The 17,913-nt window shown below is 44.0% G+C and overlaps 1 protein-coding gene across 15 annotated transcripts in view; it reads right to left on the bottom strand.

Annotated features, from left to right (window-relative positions):
* The window catches only part of PNPLA4 (patatin like domain 4, phospholipase and triacylglycerol lipase), a 181,827-nt gene that overhangs the window by 158,283 nt on the left and 5,631 nt on the right, over positions 1–17,913 (bottom strand). For 7 of the 15 annotated variants that reach the window (XR_012026297.1, XR_012026298.1, XR_012026299.1 and 4 more), the window contains exons 3-5: positions 17,022–17,116; positions 16,710–16,854; positions 4,879–4,944 (exon numbers count right to left, since the gene is read on the bottom strand). Coding sequence is in view for 12 of the 15 variants with exons in the window: in XM_072816095.1 (XP_072672196.1) it covers positions 4,879–4,944; positions 16,710–16,854; positions 17,022–17,116 (306 nt within the window). In the remaining 3 variants the exon portion in view is untranslated. Of the gene's footprint in view, positions 1–1,315; positions 1,497–4,878; positions 4,945–16,709; positions 16,855–17,021; positions 17,117–17,913 lie in introns of all 15 variants that reach the window. The other 8 variants (XM_072816092.1, XM_072816088.1, XM_072816091.1 and 5 more) reach the window with 3 other exon arrangements.

Here is a 17,913-nt window from a genome sequence, read left to right as displayed (position 1 = left end):
GGGTGTACTCGTGGCCCTCCTTGGCACTGCCACACGGGCACTGCTCTGCCTCCCAAGGATCTACGGCCCAAATACAAGTAAACCTGATTTCCCTTTGCCCCCACTGCTAGCGCCACCTCTATCACTTTAGAGAAACCACCACAGCAAACCAACCAAGTCAAGACCCAAGTTCCATGAAAAGATTAGAACTTAAAACAGAAGAGGTGTTTTCAGATTGATGGAAATTTTTCTGTGATTTCAATCCTCGGAGAAGCTCACACCCACAGCAAAACACTGTGTTTAAAGCAAAGTTAGCATTTCCCTGAAAATGGAATGATTCTGGAAAATAACTTGGCCTAGAAATCCTATAAAACTGTGGGAGGCTCTCAGGCTGATGGAGAGTCTGTGATAAGCACAGAACGACACTGGCGTGTGGTCAGCTGTCTGCATAAATGGACGAGGTCTCCCGAGGGCTCTGTCCGTCATTGTGTGCATGGGGTCTCCTCTTTGTGGACATCAGTAAACTGCCAAGGAAAACTGAATGCTTTCAAAGAGGCATTAAAATGAAGTAGTCATGTGTCTACTGTGCACAGACACAGGTACTCAGCAAGACTGAGTCCTCCTGCCCAAGGTCAAGGGACTCGGTGATGGTCCCCATCTTCTCACAGCTCTGGGACTGCATTTCCTGCTGTTTAGCTGTGGCTCTGCTTCCACATTCCCATATAATGGGGAATTCAGCTGAGAACATCTGACCCTTTTAACCATTCTTAGCTGTCAGGGCACAAATCCAAGAAGTGGGAATGGGGATGGGGAGAAATAAGCCAGGGGAGATTTTTTTTTTTTTTTTTTTTTTTTTTTTATAAAAGGAACGCACTAAGCAAAGTGGAACAAGAGGCGCAGCAGAGACACACACACTGGAGGTCATCCTGGAGAAGCTGCCCCCTTACTAGCTAGGTGGCCTCAGTGAAGTCAATGAACATCTCTGCATCCAAATATCCTCATCTGTAAAACACCAGGTAGGAATCCCCGCAACAGATGAGAGCATTCTGTTGTAGGTGACAGAAAACAATCACAGCACTGGTTTTAATTTCTTTTTTGGGAGAAGGAAAATGCAGAGTGGAGTGGTAAGGGGGGGGGGGCTCCTCAAATCATTCAGGGTCAGCTCATTCTGTGTCCAACCCCAGGTTGTGATTTGTGACCTCATGATCCACAACACCTGCTACAGTTCCAGTCATCACATCTAAGCTCTGGGAAGCAGGAAATAATGAAAGGTAAGTCCCACTGTAATTCAGTTTGTATCTCAGGGGTCAGCACTTAAATGTGTAGCCATACCTACCTACAAGGGAAGTCAGGAAATGTGGCCTGGGATCCCTGGGTGGCGCAGTGGTTTGGCGCCTGCCTTTGGCCCAGGGCGCGATCCTGGAGACCCGGGATCGAATCCCACGTCGGGCTCCCGGTGCATGGAGCCTGCTTCTCCCTCTGCCTTTGTCTCTGCCTCTCTCTCTCTCTCTCTGTGACTATCATAAATAAATAAAAAAAAAATTAAAAAAAAAAAAAAAAAAAAAAAAAAAAAGGAAATGTGGCCTGTTAGACACACTGCACCGGGTCCAGCTAACAACTCTAACTCTGTTGTAAGGAAGCAAAGAAAAGTTCATGGTGCAAGAAAACTAGAAGCCTCTGCCACCGGCACATTTTTCTACTGTTACTAATGTTTCAACAGGAAAGTGTTTAGCACAGTCTTAGATTGCAGTGGGCTCTGGGGCTCAGCTCTGTTGTCACCTTGATTCCATCCTCTCTGAAGTTCCCACCTCCTTACTGTCACACACTGTATCTACATCCTACCTGCTACCTCTTAATTATTGACCACACTGGCAACTCTGGTGACTCTGGATTCCCAACATCCCCTTTCATAATATATAATCTCTAAAGCATCTTACCATTTTTTCCCATTTAGCCATTTCTATCACTGTATATTATAAACTCAAGCTTTGAAGTAAAATCATTACATTTCAGATCATTATAAAGTTAAAGTTCCTAAGAGTTCATTTCGATAGCACCTTTATTCAAGATTTACACCTAAAAATAAATATTAACTTTTACTCCTACAGTAAGAGGGAAAGGTTTTTAACTTACTTTAAAATATTTTATTTTATTTTTAAAGATTTTATTTATTTATTCATGAGAGACACACAAAGAGAGGCAGAGACATAGGCAGAGTGAGAAGCAGGCTGCCTGCAGAGAGCCTGATGCAGGACTCGATCCCCAGACCCCAGGATCATGACCTGAGCCCGAGGCAGATGCTCAACCACAGAACCACCCAGGTGCCCCTCAAATAAAATTTTAGATGACAACACAGCTCACACTTTCTTGGGGGCTAAATACCTGCTAGTTCTGAGATACAGTATCAACAATAGGAAAAAAAAATGCGGGGATCCCTGGGTGGCTCAGCAGTTTAGTGCCTGCCTTCAGCCCAGGGCATGATCCTGGAGTCCCAGGATCGAGTCCCACTCCCACGTCGGGCTCCCTGCACGGAGCCTGCTTCTCCCTCTGCCCGTGTCTCTGCCCCCCCCTCTCTCTCTCTCTGTCTCTCATGAATAAATAAATAAAATCTTTTTTAAAAAATGCTTTCCATGAGCTAATGTTTAAATAATTTTATGTTGCTCTTAAAAAAGTGTGTATTTTGTTTCTAACCAGTCAGAAAGATAACCTGTATGCATATGGCTAATAAATAGAGTTCATGTCAGAACAGCTGTCACTCTTGGGATCTGCATCTTGGTATTTACATGACTTTTCCATGTACGTGACCTCTCTGTCCCTTGTTCTCCTTGTCTGTCCCTTTAGGCAGCCATCTGGGGGCCAACCAGTCTGGACCCAGAATTATACAGGAAGCCCAGCAAACGACTGCAAAGGCCAGGAGAGATCAAAGAAATAAAACTGTAAAACTGTGAGGATTTGCAAGATCAGAACTCAGACAGGTTCCCAATCATATAAGGTAAGAGATTTGTAAAAATCAGTTCCCTCTGTTCAGGTACCATGTTGGGCCCTCACGGTAAGTGAATGAATGAATGAATGAATGACAGATATTAAACATTTTTCACGTACCTATCAAAGGCTAAATACATACTATGTATATATGAAACAAGTAAAACGAATCACATCTCTTCATCCAGGAGTATGTGCTTGATCTTGGGTGTTAAATAGATGCTGTGTTTGACTCTACAGTATGCATCTTCAGTATGTGTTAAATAGATGCTGTATTTGATCATAAATACAGATTACTGTTATGTGTTAAGTAGACAGCATATTTGATTATAAAATGCATATTTCTGCTATATGTCAAATAGATGCTATATTTGATTACAAATACATATCTCTGGTATGTGTTAAGTAGATACTGTATTTGATTATAAAATGTATACCTCTGGTATGTCTTAAGCTGTTAGTGTATTTGATTATAAAATCTGTATCTCTGATATGTGTTAAATAGTGTATTTGATAATAAAATGTATATATTCGGTATGTGTTAAAGGTAGCCTATTTGATTATAAAATGCGTATCTCTGGTGCGTGTTAAATAGATACCATATTCGATTATAAAGTGTGTATCTCTGTGCAGGAGCCGGAGAGGGTAGGATGATGAACATTTAATGCAACCACGGTACAGAACGCAGAAGGGAGCTGGCTAAAATACGTTCCCATAGGGGCGCCTGGGTGGCTTAGATGGTTGAGTGTCTGACTCTTGATTTTCGCTTGGGTCATGAGCCCGGGGTCCTGGGGGATTAAGCCCTGGATCAAGCTCCCTGCTCAGCAGGGAGTCTGCTTCTCCTTCTGCCCTTCAGACCCCCACTCATGTACACTCATATGTGCTAATAAATAAAATCTTTTTTTAAAAAAAATACCTTCCCATAGTGCTGACTGGGAGCAGACTGCAGGTGGGTGGTCACCTCTAAGTTTGTCTCCCAGAGCCTGCCTCCTGCCTTGAGTGTCAGCCCCAAGTGAAGGGAGCTCTCCTGGAATGCAGACTGTTTGACAAACACTCCGGTAAGTGAAGGGCCTGAGAGAAAAAGGGCTCGCTGCCTGGGAAGGGACTCCTGTGTCGGGGATAGAGGAAGGAGCGCCAGCTTTGGTTGATCAGGGCCAGGTGTGTGGGCGCCTTGATGCCTTTTCCCACCTGAAAACACACTTCTGCTTATAAAAGGAGCTGCAGGGGACCCCTGGGTGGCTCAGCGGTTTAGCGCCTGCCTTCGGCCCAGGGTGTGATCCTGGAGACCAGGGATCGAGTCCCATGTCAGGCTCCCTGTGTAGAGCCTGCTTCTTCCTCTGCCTGTGTCTCTGCCCCTCTCTCCCTCCCTCTCTCTCTCTCTCTCTCTGTCTCTCATGAGTAAATAAAATCTTTACAAAAATAAAAATAAAAGGAGCTGCAAAGAGGACTTTATTATTTTTAAGTCTTTTACTTTTTTTTTAACAAAATGAAGTTTTTATTTTTATGTTTTTTAGATTTTTATTTATTTATTCATGAGAGACACAGACAAGCAGAGACATAGGCAGAGGGAAAAACAGGCTCACTGTAGGGAGCCTGGAGTGGGACTCGATTCCAGGACCCCAGGATCATGTCCTGAGCCGAAGACAGACGCTCAACCACTGAGCCACCCAGGTGCTCCTGGATGAAGTTTTAAAAAAAGCAGTATCCCATTAATTCTGAATGTCAAGATCTTGACAATAAGACACCAAGGCCTCTGTACTTGGTTTTGTTTTGTTTTGTTTCTGTTACAAACAAAACTATGGGAAAAAATCATATAAACTGCTTTGGAAACACTAGAATAATTACAAAACTGGATCCTTCAAAGGAAACATATTAATACGGGAATTTCTAATAATTCATCAGTTAAGAGAAAGTTACCTGCCCTTGGTATTCCACTGGTTTCAGCCCTGCATAAATGGGCACGAAGCTGCTGGCCAAGAGAACCTAGATGAACACAATAAAGAAATAGCTCATAAACATAGGCATTAGCACATGTTCCACAAAATTAATTTATCTACTATAAAAAGTTTTCAAAAACTAACAATGGTTAGTATAAAAAATTAAGTCAGTCCTGTATAGCTCAAGTGCACATAGGATCCAGTTAAATAGAAGATAATACTTGTAATATCTGAAAAGACCCTAAAGAGATATGAACAATTCAATATTCTGTGACTTAGCTGACTTTACTTAAGTAAAATTGGGATTTTAATTGTAGACAGCCAAGTCATTACATTAAAACTCCAGGTAAGTCTAAATTCTTGAGTATGTACTCATAAATTATTTACAATACTCTATCATATACTGTAAAAATCATTCTACAGTTGGTTCCTTGTGGCGCCTGGCTGGCTCAGAATGTAGAGCCTGTGACTTTTATCTTTTTCTTTTTTAGACTTTATTCATTTACTTATCAGAGAGAGAGAGCGAGCATGCACAAACAGGGGAGTGGCAGGCAGAGGGAGAAGGAGAAACAGACTCCCCACTGAGCAGAGAGCCCATTGGTGTGGGACTTGATCCCAGGACCCTGAGATCATGACCTGAGCTGAAGGCAGGCGCTTAACCCACTGAGCGACCCAGGTGTCCTGAGCCTGTGACTCTTGATTTTGGGGTCATGAATCTGAGCCCCAAGTTGGTTGTAGAGTTTTCTTTAAAAAAGTAAAAATAAAGTTGTACTATTATCTTTCAGGGGAGCACACCCTTCTGGTTATTACAGGGGACACTAGCCTGCAGCTTGGAGGTGTTCTGATTTGTCACCAGGATGTTGTTAAGCAGAGCAACACATTTCCTGTGCTAGCAACATGGTCTGGATATATAATGAGACAGTGGCAGGTAGGGACACCAATTATCCTTTATCTTCCTTTGAAAAAGGCAAAAAAGACTGTCATTTAAAATATTGCCATTTCTTCCAACAGAAGAAGCTGGGCATTGGGAACTTTTCTGACATATACATGTTTTATTTTCAAGTATAGTTTCCAAATCACTACTGTTCTATTTGGAAAGACACAGCAGTAGACGCTGAATATTTAAGCTATCATCTTTCAACTAGTAAGCGAAGATGCTACAGTTATTTGTTGTGAAACATTTCATGATACTCCGTGGGGGGGGGGGGACCATATATTATTCAGAAATGGATTATGGCCCCAAAACTGATTTGTAAATCACCTATGTAGAATTATTTAGGACTCAGAGGGCATTTCCCCCCAAAAGAAACCATAATATAGGTATGTTTTCTGAGGTGAGCAGTCAAAGGCCCATTTATTCTCAACTACGAATAAATAATAGATCTGGTCACCAGCAAAATGCACTTTCTGTAGGAAAAGGCCTCTCTGGGCTTCAGCCTGACACAGCTGGAACCCATTTATTTCTACATGTGTACCTAGAAGTTGGTACAGGCTTTCCTAATGCACTGCTTCCTCCTCGAAACGTGCCTCCTGGCTCCTCTGTACCCAGAGCTGCTGAAGGGAAAGGGTCTGTGTGTCCGGCAAGGTCGGTCAGTCCTTCCCAGAGCTGATGCTTGACAGATACCTGTTATTTCTTAGCCTTCTCTGAGGTAGGAATGAAGACCCCTGATGCTTCCCCACCAGTCTGAACGACAGGAGAAATGAGGATTTCCCCATGTTTTGGGGGCTTGTGGAGTACAAGGGGAGAGGTCCTGGTTCTAACCACCCTCACAGCAATGGGCTCCAGACAGGTGGCCCAGGAACACCTGGGGTGTCAGATTGGTGTGGTAGCAAACTCAGTGGTATAGTAGCACAATCCAAGGACTCCAGCAGGAAAGAAGAAAGGCAATGACACATGTCACGCACCTCTGTTGTCCCGTGCTGGTGCTCTGTGCCAGAACCAGCTCCATATTTTGTGTGCCCAGTGCAAAATGAAAATACAGGTATTAAAAATGCAAACACATAAGGACACCTGGGTGGCTCAATCAGTTAAGTATCTGTACTGAGCTGAGGTCATGATCCCAGGGTGTTAGGATGGAGTCCCACATTGGGAGTCTGCTTCTCCCTCTCCCTCTGCCCTTCCCCACTGCTCATGCTCTTTCTCTCCTCTCTCTCAAATAAATAAATAAAATCTTAAAAAAAAGAAAAACCTTCAAGATATGGATAGCAGGGCATCAAACCAAAGTACAATGGCAATCTTGCATGAGATTTTGTCAACCATCTACAAAGAAGAGCGAGTGTAGACAGGCCTATACTCAGGCATTACTTTTGAAACGTGCAGCTTGATAGAATAGTGTGCCGTGACGTTAGGCATACCCAGTGCACAAAGTGGCAAAGCAGGAGTGACATTATTTCACGCACTAGTCGGGGACTACAGGATAGAAACCCACCCTTTAGGACCCAATACATCAGCAGTTGGGTGTTTTTCAGAGAAAGGCTGTTGCATTCCCCCTAACTAAATTTGGCTCTGTCATCAATTGGCTACTCCCTTAAAAAAAAAAAAAAAAAAAACAATTACAGACTCTAGGTATGTTTTGCAGGCACACTGTGGCTATTTAATGCAGTTATTTGGCAAAATGCAACATGATACTGTAGCAATAACTGGAGCTCTTTGTGGATGGCACACATATTGTGAGATTGCAGTACTTAATGCTCTTTAAAGAAGCAAAGACACTTTGTAACTATAACGATTTATTTCATTATGCTGCACAATTATATGTTTTGCCCTGCAAAACAACAACAACAACAAAAAAAACCCAAAAGCCAAACAAACAAAAAAAAACCCCACCACCGAACAGACCACTTCCATAAGAATCGGAATTACGTGGGGTTTTCTTCCCCCGTGTCAGAGTACAATGTGAAGTTCAGGAGTTAATGCTTGGAACTCTTGCAGTGTTTGGTTGAAAAATGCTATTCAATTACCTTCCTACAGATAAGAACAGTACAAATCCTCCTAACTGATTCGAAGAGCGCATTGGACGGGAAAATACCTGTCACTCTTCCAAATCAATGTATTTATCCTGTCATACTGCACTTTTTCCCTTTATATGCACTGCTGATTTGTATATCAACCTACGTTTAGTGGGGAAAATTAGCTTCCACAGATGAGAATAAGTGGCTTTTCTTAGTCTGCCTGTGGCCATTTTATTGCCAACAGAGAGGATTTTCTAAGGAAAGAGACCAACACTGGCAGACTCCGGCCACTTGAGAAGATAGTAAGTGTGAACGCGTCCTTCCACTCTGTCTCATTGTTTTCCCACTGACATTCTTCTCACCAGTAAGTCTCAATACATGTAGAACAGGGGTTCTCAACAGGAGAGGGGACAGGGTGTCTTTGTTTCCTGGGGACACTGAGTGATGTCTGGAGACTGTTGTGTGTCTCAAGTGTGTCTGTGTGTGTGTGGGGGGGGGGGGGGTGAATACAACTGGCATCTGGTGGGTAGAGTCCAGGGATCCCTCTAAACATCCTATAGTGCACAGGATATACCACCCCAGAGAAGGACCAGACCCCAATATCAGTGACACCATGGTTGGCAACACTGATGCAGAAATCAGGGTCTTGCCATTCATGGCCTGTCACAGAGCCCAGCACTTTAAGCAATGAATGTAGGTTTAAACATTGATCTGTTTTTGTCTCGTTTTTACTAAATATACAATGATAAAAATAAAAGTTAGTTACTTCCTGCAGCAATTGTACAAAACATTGCCAAGTGCATATTCAATCCACGTTCTGACTAGCTCTTTTCATTTCACATTTTATAGAAAAGGGGTGTTTAGAAAATTATGTGGCCCGGCTTCCTTAGAGAATAAATTCCCAACAAGTTTCATTTATGCCTAAAGTTTGCTGTGGAGTTTAATGAGGATCTGGCTGTTTATTCAGAACCTGCTGGTGTAGTTGAAATTCAAAGACAGATTCAAATTTATCTTCCCCAGTCTTCCCAAGATAATGACCAATCTTAAATTCAGGCCTTATTTCACCTTCAGAAGGCTAAATGTGAGAAGATCTTGCTATAAGAGCATTCTTGCTATGTGTGCAGAAATATAGGACACCGTAGCAACGGAGACAGGCTGGTTCTTCCCAAGAGGGACACGGGAAACAGCCCTCCTGGGAATACATATTCACAAGCATTCCACTGGGTCAAAAGACCAGCTCAGACCACACATGTCCATCAGTTTTAAAGACGAAGAATTCAATGACTGGTACTAATTCAGACAAGTGGCAGACACTACCACTCCATGGCACAGTTACTTTCAAAACCATTTCTGCTCAGCTGTGGAAGTGACATAGGACTTCCTTATAAACAAAGAATTTACCTCCCTAATCACAGTTTGCTGAAGGCTGATATTAAAATGTGCTTGGATTTCCTGATTGTGTGTTTCCTTGTGAAGAAAACTAGCCCAGAGTTCAGGGGATACTGTGTAAAGGAGCTCCCAAGTGAAGGAGTTGCTACAGACCATAGCACACATGAAAGAGAGTCAACAAAAGAGAGTAAGCTCTCAGGAGGACCTGAGGAAGCACTTCCACACACATTATATACCTGATCTCTGAAGTAATTTGTAGGGTAGGTGGGAAAGTGTGGATGCCAACTTGCAAAGAAACCAAGGCACTGACAAGTTGTGCCAATCATCCCATCCACACTCCACCGCAGACAAGCACCAGGCTCTTCCATTTACCAAAGTACCATCTGCCTTTGCATAAAACGATCTCCATTTGGTGTTGAAAGTAACCAACCCACAGGCACAAATGATCACTGGATTTCATCCTCCAAGGGAACATTTTCATCCATCCCTCAACTCACCCCACAAAAGAGTGTGGCATCCAAAATGAAATGTCTCCGGTTGATGAGAACCAAAAGTGAGGCATCTGAAGGAGGGGGCCTCTTGGGCTCTGGTTTAACTACATAAAGGGATCTTCCCTCTGGGGGTCATGTCCTACTGGTGTGGTACCATATATCACATGTGTCTCCCTGTCTTGGCCTCTGTCATGCCTGGGAAGGAGGGGCGTACACCACACAAGTAAAGTCTGGGCAAAATAATATCTGAAGGCCACATGTCTGTCCTGTAGTGGCATACAGGGAATGGGGGTCGGGGGAAGCCACCAACAACAACCCTGAGGATCAGGCTGCTATAACCAAATACTATAAACTGGGTGACTTATAAACAACAGACATTTATCACAGTTCTGGGGACTGCAAATGCGTGAACATGGCATAGGCAGATCTGGTGTCTGGTGAGAGCCCACTTCCTGATTCAGGCACAGCCATCTTCTCACTGTGTCCTCTTATGGCAGAAGGGGCTCTGCGGTCACATTGTAAGGGCACTATTCCCATTCACGAGGTTCTCCCTTCATAACTTAATCACTCCCAAAGGTCCTACCTGCTAATACCATCTCATGGGGGCTCGGTTCAACCCGAATTTTGGTTCGCTCAAAACATGCAAAACATAGCATTCCACCTCTGGCTCCCCCAAATTCACATCCTTCTTGCATGCAAAATACATTCAATCCCTCCCAATAGCCAAAAAAGTCTTAAGTTGTTCTATCATCAACTCAGAGTTGAAAGTTTGAAGTCTCACCTCAATATCTAAATCAGCTATGGGTGAGACTCGAGGTACCATTCATCCTGAGGCAATCTGCTCTCCAGCTGTGAACCTGTGAAATTATGATGCTATGTGCTTCCAAAATATGTGGTGAGAAGGCACAGGATAGACCTTCCCATTCCAAAAGGGAGAAATAGGAAAGTGCAAAGAGGTAACACGTTTGGAGCCAAGTCTGAAACCCAATGGAGCAAATTCCATGAGACCTTATGGCTTGATGACAATCCTCCTTGGCTTGATGTTGTGTCCTGCAGGCCCATGGTGGCAGGGTCCTGCCCCTACACCTCTGCGGGGCAAGGGCTGGGCTCCACCTCTGTGTTGGTTGTTCTGAGTCTCCTGCCAGAGGCTCCCCACGGCGTTCTTCTTTGTCTAGGGTCTTTACAGTGGCCCCACTCCCATGGCTCTGAGTGGGGTGGATTGCCAAGTGAGAGGCGAGGCTGTGCCTCCACTCACCCTTGTACTCTAGGCTTCTCAGGAAAGAGGCAGCCCAGAGCATCCGTGCAATGCCTCAGGGGTCATACTTCCTCCATCTTGGACAATAGTCCTGGCTTCTTTACATGGCTGACAACATCCTCTTGAGATGGCTGTTTGGCCACACCTTCCAGTTCTGTTCTAAAGACGCTGTCACTCTTTTCAATAAGGACAGGCTGAGAATGGTCCAAATCTTTAAGCTCTACCTGGCTTTGATAAGTGATTTCATCTTTAAGCCATTTCTCTGGGCTTGCATTTTATATAAGCAGTCAAGAGAAACCAGGCAGCTCCTCCAGCGCTCTGCTTAGAATGAGGCCTCATCAAATACCCATTTTTATCTCTCACAAGTTATTCCTTCCAGAAAACACTGGGAGAAGAACACAGTTTAGCCAAGTTCTTTGCTACCACAGAGCAAGAAGGGCCTTTCCTCCCTCCAAGACTACGTCCTTGTTTCTGTCTGAGACCTCATCAGAATGGCTTTACTGTCTGTAGTCCTACCACCTTTCTGCCCATGGTGCCCCTTAGGGAGTCACTGAGAAGATGACAGCTCTGTCTCCAGTTCATCTCTTTCTTGTCCAAGCCTTTTATTTTTTTTTTTTTAATTTTATTTATGATAAGCACACAGTGAGAGAGAGAGAGGGGCAGAGACATAGACAGAGGGAGAAGCAGGCTCCATACACCGGGAGCCCGATGTGGGATTCGATCCCAGGTCTCCAGGATCGCGCACCTGGGCCAAAGGCAGGCGCCAAACCACTGTGCCACCCAGGGATCCCCTTGTCCAAGCCTTTTAAAGGTCCACTCACAGCAATGTGGGCTCTTTCTAGCGTGTACTTTTATGCTCTCCCACCCTCTGTCCATTACCCCCTTCCAGAGCTGCTTCTTAGCCACATGTCTAAGTATTTGTTATAGACATTCCCCCACGTCAGGCCCAGTTTCCTGTCCTAGACCATTTCCGATGCTACAGCAAAATTTTACAGGCTGGGTGGCTTCTAAACAACAGAAACTGACTTCTCACATTTCTGGAGGCTGGCATATCCAGGGTCATGGTGCGGACAGATTTAGTGCCCGCTGAGAGCCTGCTTCTCGCTGTGTTCTCACAAAGCAGATAGGCTGAGGTGGCTGGCTGGGGTCTGTTTTATCAGGGGACTAGTCCCATTTATGAGGGTTCTACTTCATGATCTCACTCTCAAAGGTCCACCTCCTGATGCCATCACATCAGGGATTTGGGATTGACTATGAATTCAGTGTGGGGTGCTAGAGACATTCAGACCATAGTGCTGAGCTAAGTCACTGTGGGCAGAAGATTCAGGATACGATGGAAATTCAACCCTAATTGGGATCTTTGGACCACTTAATTGGCCAACATAGGTTCTTAGAAAATATTCAGCTATCATTGCAGATAGCAAATGAAACAATCATCTTTCATGCAACTAGAAGCAAAGTGAATGAATACAATTTATGAGTCATCACACAGAAACAAAAGCCAATGATGAAGAGGTCTAAGATCATATGCAAAACAGGGTAGTAATCCACTTCCCGAGATACTGTAGGTGTAGGTTAGTACACTGTTCTTGAATATGGATGACAAGTAAGGGGGAAAAGAATAAAATGTGTAAGAAGGGTGACTCCAACACCACAGAAAGAAGGCTGTGACACTTCCTACAGGCATGCTGACCAGTAACGTGTGTGGCTTACAATCTGACTTGTTTACTATTTACTGAATACTGGCTGTAATCAACAAGCATACGGGGCTTTCCTGCCGAAACACACTTGTCTTGCTTTATACATTTGTTCTCCATTTTGACACAGATTGACTTATGTCCATTTCACAACTGGACAAACTGAGACTCAAATCTAACTAGTCCCCAGGGACAGTGTCAGGAAATGAGAGGCCTAGATATGAACACAGGGAGATGCACATAAAACATGCAATATTCCAAGAGACCACACACATGTTTGCGTGCACACACACACATACACACAGAGGACTTGACATACATAGACATATACACACACACTTTAGAATACAAAGACATCCAGTTTGTAATAAAAGGTGCAGTCAGGGAAGCCTGGGTGGCTCAGTGGTTGAGCATCTGCCTTCGGCCCAGGGCATTATCCTGGAGTCCCAGGATCGAGTCCCACATCGGGCTGCCTGCATGGAGCCTGCTTGTCCCTCTGCCTGTGTCTCTGCCTCTCTCTCTGTGCCTCTCATGAATAAATAAAATCTTAAAAAATATAATAAAATAAAAGGTGCAGTCAGCTGGTGGCTAATAAGCTCAGCATTAAAAAAAAAACAAAACATTAAGAACACCAGTCAGTAAGAGAATAAATAATGATAAAATGGGTATAAAATGCAACATTGTAGTTGAAATCCCTAGTATTTAGTACTCCCAGATTCCTTCACTAGCTACCAACTGATACCTGATGTACTCTACCTCTGGTTGCAGCTTTAGTCTCTCTGTCATCTCCAGAATTTACAAATACTGGGAAGTAAGCCCAACGCTGTGTTCAGAGCCAGGTGTGCAGAGCTCCCAGGAGACTGGAGTGTGCACCGTGGGGTTGGGGCTGCTTCCCCTCTTGGCTTTGGGAGGCCTCCCATCTCCTCTTGAGGGAAATGGAAGCACCAGCAGGCAGCTTCCTCGCCCTCCCCTCTGCACTGGGCAGTGAACAGCCATCCTGCCGCGTGGCGCTCCACACGACACTCCACCACTGGTCTTTTGGTTACTCAGAGCACAGAAGCTGATGATGCACCAGCAGTGGGTTTGCTTTCTTTCCCCTCCATGCCTTTTCTTCTTCCCTTTTCTAGTCTCTACCTGGTCTTACTGTTGAACTAAATGCTTCTTGAGTATTCCAGGCATGGACTTCAGACATTTCATAGCCACTATCTGCCATCAAGGAACTATCCATCCTTCCTATTTTTAGGCCGGAAAAAGGTTAGAGCATTCTGCTAAATATTTAAAATGCTTCTTGTATAACCTAGGATAAATGTTAATTATTCAATTATTCTCCTTACAAGATATTACACATTTTGTGTCAACTATTTCTCTTCTGTTCAATGAACTCAAGTAATTACACCAATTCTCTGAATAGTTATTATCTAAAACAAAGGAAATTGAAAAAAAAATCATGTTTACTTACTGCAGTAGTTTGCTATCGCTGCTGTAACAAATTACTACAAACATAGAGGCTTAAAATAACACCAATCTTTTACCATGTGGTCTTGAGATTAGAATCTGTTGTGCAGCTAAAACCCAGGTGTTGGTAGGGCCGCATTCCTTCTGGGAGGGTGTAGGGGAAAATGTTTCCTGCTCACTCAGACACTGGGAGAATTCATTTCCATTGGTTGCAGGACTGAAGTCCTCTTTGCTTCGCTGGCTGTCAGTGAAGCAGCCCACAGCGCCCTCCTGCCTCTATGCTCTACTTGCATGAGGGCTCTACAGCTCAGAAAGAACAATGGCCCCCAAGGAAGACCTCCATTTTTAAGAACTTAGGTACTTTGTTTGGATCCACCCAGACAATCCAGGATCATCTCCCCCATTTTAAGATCTTTACCTCAATTATATCTACAAAATCCTTTTTGCCATGGGAGGTAACATATCCACAGGTGCTAGAGATTAGGGTGTGGACGTCTTTGGAGGCGATTATTCAGCCAACCACATTGCCATATAAAGGGAATTGAGAGGGGGATAATTTTATCCAGCGTGTGATGTAATCAAGCACAATGTTGGACATCTGGACCGTAGTCCAGCTGGGCCACTGACCAGCTAACTTATTTTGTAAAGGTCACTAAACATAGGATCCAGATGCTTTCTTCTTTTGGTTTTTGTTTTTGTTTCAATTTTATTTTTTTATTCATGAGACATACACACACATACACAGAGAGGCAGAGACACAAGCAGAGGGAGAAGCAGGCTCCATACAGGGAGTCTGACGTGGGACTCGATCCCGAGACCCCAGGGCCATGCCCTGGGCCAAAGGCAGGCACTAAACCGCTGAGCCACCCGGGGATCCCCTTGTTTTTGTTTTTTTAATTAGGCTCCACGCCCAGCATGGAGCCTAATGTAGGGCCTTAACTCACAGCCTTGAGATCAAGACCCATGCCAAATTCGGACGCTCAACCCAGCAAGTCACCCAGGCAGCCCTTCTTTTGTTTTCAATGAAGCCATTGTAACAGATGCCACCTCAGGTCATTTATGTGTTCATTCATATTCACCGACTGACCACATATGTTGGAGCTGGCCCTTTGCCAGGCAATGCAACTATCACAGTGGACAAAACAGAGCAACCCCTGCCCGTTTGGAGCTTACATTCTACTGAAGAAAGAGTGACAATAAAAACTAAGTAAAGCAGTAAAATATGGGATCGGGAACAGTGATCGGGAAGTTAGGAGAGGAGACAGGAAATACCAGGGGCTCTGCTACTGTAGATAAGAGTAGCCAAGGACGGATGCAATGAGCAGGTCATAACTGCAATGCATGGCTCCTGTCTTCTGACAAAAGGGAACACAGTCCTGCTGCCGTTCCAACCAGAAGAGGTCTTCCGGCACACTGGCAGCTCCTTGTATCTGTGTTGACATCAGCAGGTTGTGACAATTCAGGCATGGACTGACCAGTTCCTCCCTTTATATTTTGCAAGTCTCCATAAGATTATAGGAAAATATTTCTAATATTTCTTTTTCTAAGACAGACTATTAATGTGTAAGTGCAAGACTGGCATAGTCAGCACACCAAGTAAAAATATTCTAATCTATTAAGTCACAAAGTAATTTTACTTGTCAGTTCAACATTTCATTAGGTATTTCAAATTATATCATTCACACAGTAAAACTTGAACAGTAAGACTCGATAGTAAAAATCAATGCATTTATCATGTAATTCAAGCAGAACTTTTACCAGTTCCTCTCAATCCATCTCCCCCTGCTGTATCCAAACACACTTTCTCCATATTATCTGAAGCTGGCCATAATTCCCACCAAAGGGAAAACAGAGAAAAAATTGCCCGGCTTTTGTAGGAAAAGAGCACTCTTTCCAATTTACAAGTATTTGATGTATTACCTTAGCAAGCACACTGTTATTTGCAACTCTAGCCAAAGTATTTCCCAGAGATAATAAATTCACAACCGAGCAACTTTCAAATGTGTCTGGATAGGAAAGCATGAAAACAAAATGGGAGAATGAACTGGAACATTACATTGGAAAGTCAAGAGACCTGGGGTCCAGAATGCATTCCCACGGGCAGCCGGTATGACCTTGAGCATGTCACGTAAAATCTCTCCATCTATTTCTCCTCTGCTTAAAAAAAAAAAAAAAAAAAAAAAACAGAATAACAGGGCAGTAATCACACCTGTCCTACCTGCAGAGAACTGAAAAAGGCTGCACATGTACAAAGTCTTATGTGCAGGAGATACCAGCTATGTCACTCAGGGAACTTAGTACTGTGATGCTATCCAGCCGCGTCGGTGACCTGAATATGGGTTTGTTGACGATCATGAGAAAAGCACAGAAGCAGCACGGGGGTCTCTGGAGCCTCTGCGGTGGCCACTGAGGGACATGGTTCACCCATTCATCGATCACATCATTTAGTGAGTACTCATCATCTATCAGGCTTGATGTGAAACCCTGGCTCTAAAGAACGTGATGACGTTCGCCTGTGAGAAGGAATTAAGTCAGCCCTGGATGAATTCCTCAAACATGACATGCGTGTTACCTGGGTTACCTTAATGAGGTCCTCCCTGGAGGAAAAACTGGAGACCAGGTAATTTTCTCTGGTTTTGGTGTTGGTGATAGATACATGCAGTCGGTTGTGGGCCAGCTCATGGGCGTTGGGAGGAAGAATCAACTCCATTCCGCTTCTAAGGAGGAAAAAGTAACCTGCGTTATTCACCTTCAATTATTGAATGCCTTGTAAATATTTTAATAGGGAGAACGCTGAGCTGAGCATGCCGCAGTTTATACAGAGCATCCTCAACACTCTGTCTTCACATGCGTTGGTGGAAATGTTCTATATACACGTATATACCTCAATCGGGCCATGAAATCATATCCAGGTGTAACTGCCCCAAAAGACTGCCTTCGGATTTCTTCAGCAAACTTGTAGGTAAATTCATTACACTCCTGAAAAAAAAAATGAGTACGTGAACCTATGATTTGTAAAGAAAGAAAAAATTCCCTCTTTTTCCAGCATTCTGTGGCCACCACACAAGGCAGCTGGACCCTAGATCTTATAAATCCAACCCTTAGATTTAAGGTGCTCCTTTCCTTTACAGGTATATTACCTTAGCACCTGGCCCCCTTCACCCACGGGTCTTAGCTCCCAGGCAAGCTATGTGTTCTCCCAGATCCAAACTTTTTTCCCCTTTCTTTTCTTTCTAAGCCACCTCAAATGGCTTTGCCCACATCTGGGAAATCCTCGAAAGCTCAATTTTGATTCTCATTTATTAGCACATTGTTCTACACATTTCTCCAACATGGCTGACCTCCTCTCCCATCCCAAGTCTGTGGCCTCTGAGGCAGTGCGATTGCAATAGTACTGATTACTCACGGCAACACCAATGACCAGGGAGGCATTGTGATGAGTGCTGTTTGTCTTTGGAGATCACTGTTGGGCATTGTTTTGTTTTGTTTTTTAAGATTTATTTATTTATTCATAAAAGACACATAGAGTGGCAGAGACATAGGCAGGGGGAGAAGCCGCCTCCATGCAGGGAGCCCAATGCAGGACTCGATCCCAGATCCTGGGATCACGCCCTGAGCCGAAGGCAGACACTCAAGCATTGCACCACCCAGGTGTCCCTAGGCATTGGTATTTTGTAAGAGTCCTGAGTGGTAAAGAGAGGGGAGCATCTAACATGCTGGGATCTACAGATGCAGTTTCTGTTAGCTCGTGGTCACATAACCATGTAAGGTGGGTA

Source organism: Canis lupus, chromosome X (assembly GCF_048164855.1).
Source record: "Canis lupus baileyi chromosome X, mCanLup2.hap1, whole genome shotgun sequence".
Lineage (NCBI taxonomy): Eukaryota > Metazoa > Chordata > Mammalia > Carnivora > Canidae > Canis > Canis lupus.
The sequence above is the reverse complement of the archived record's forward strand: the minus strand, read 5'-3'. Positions and strand labels throughout refer to the sequence as shown.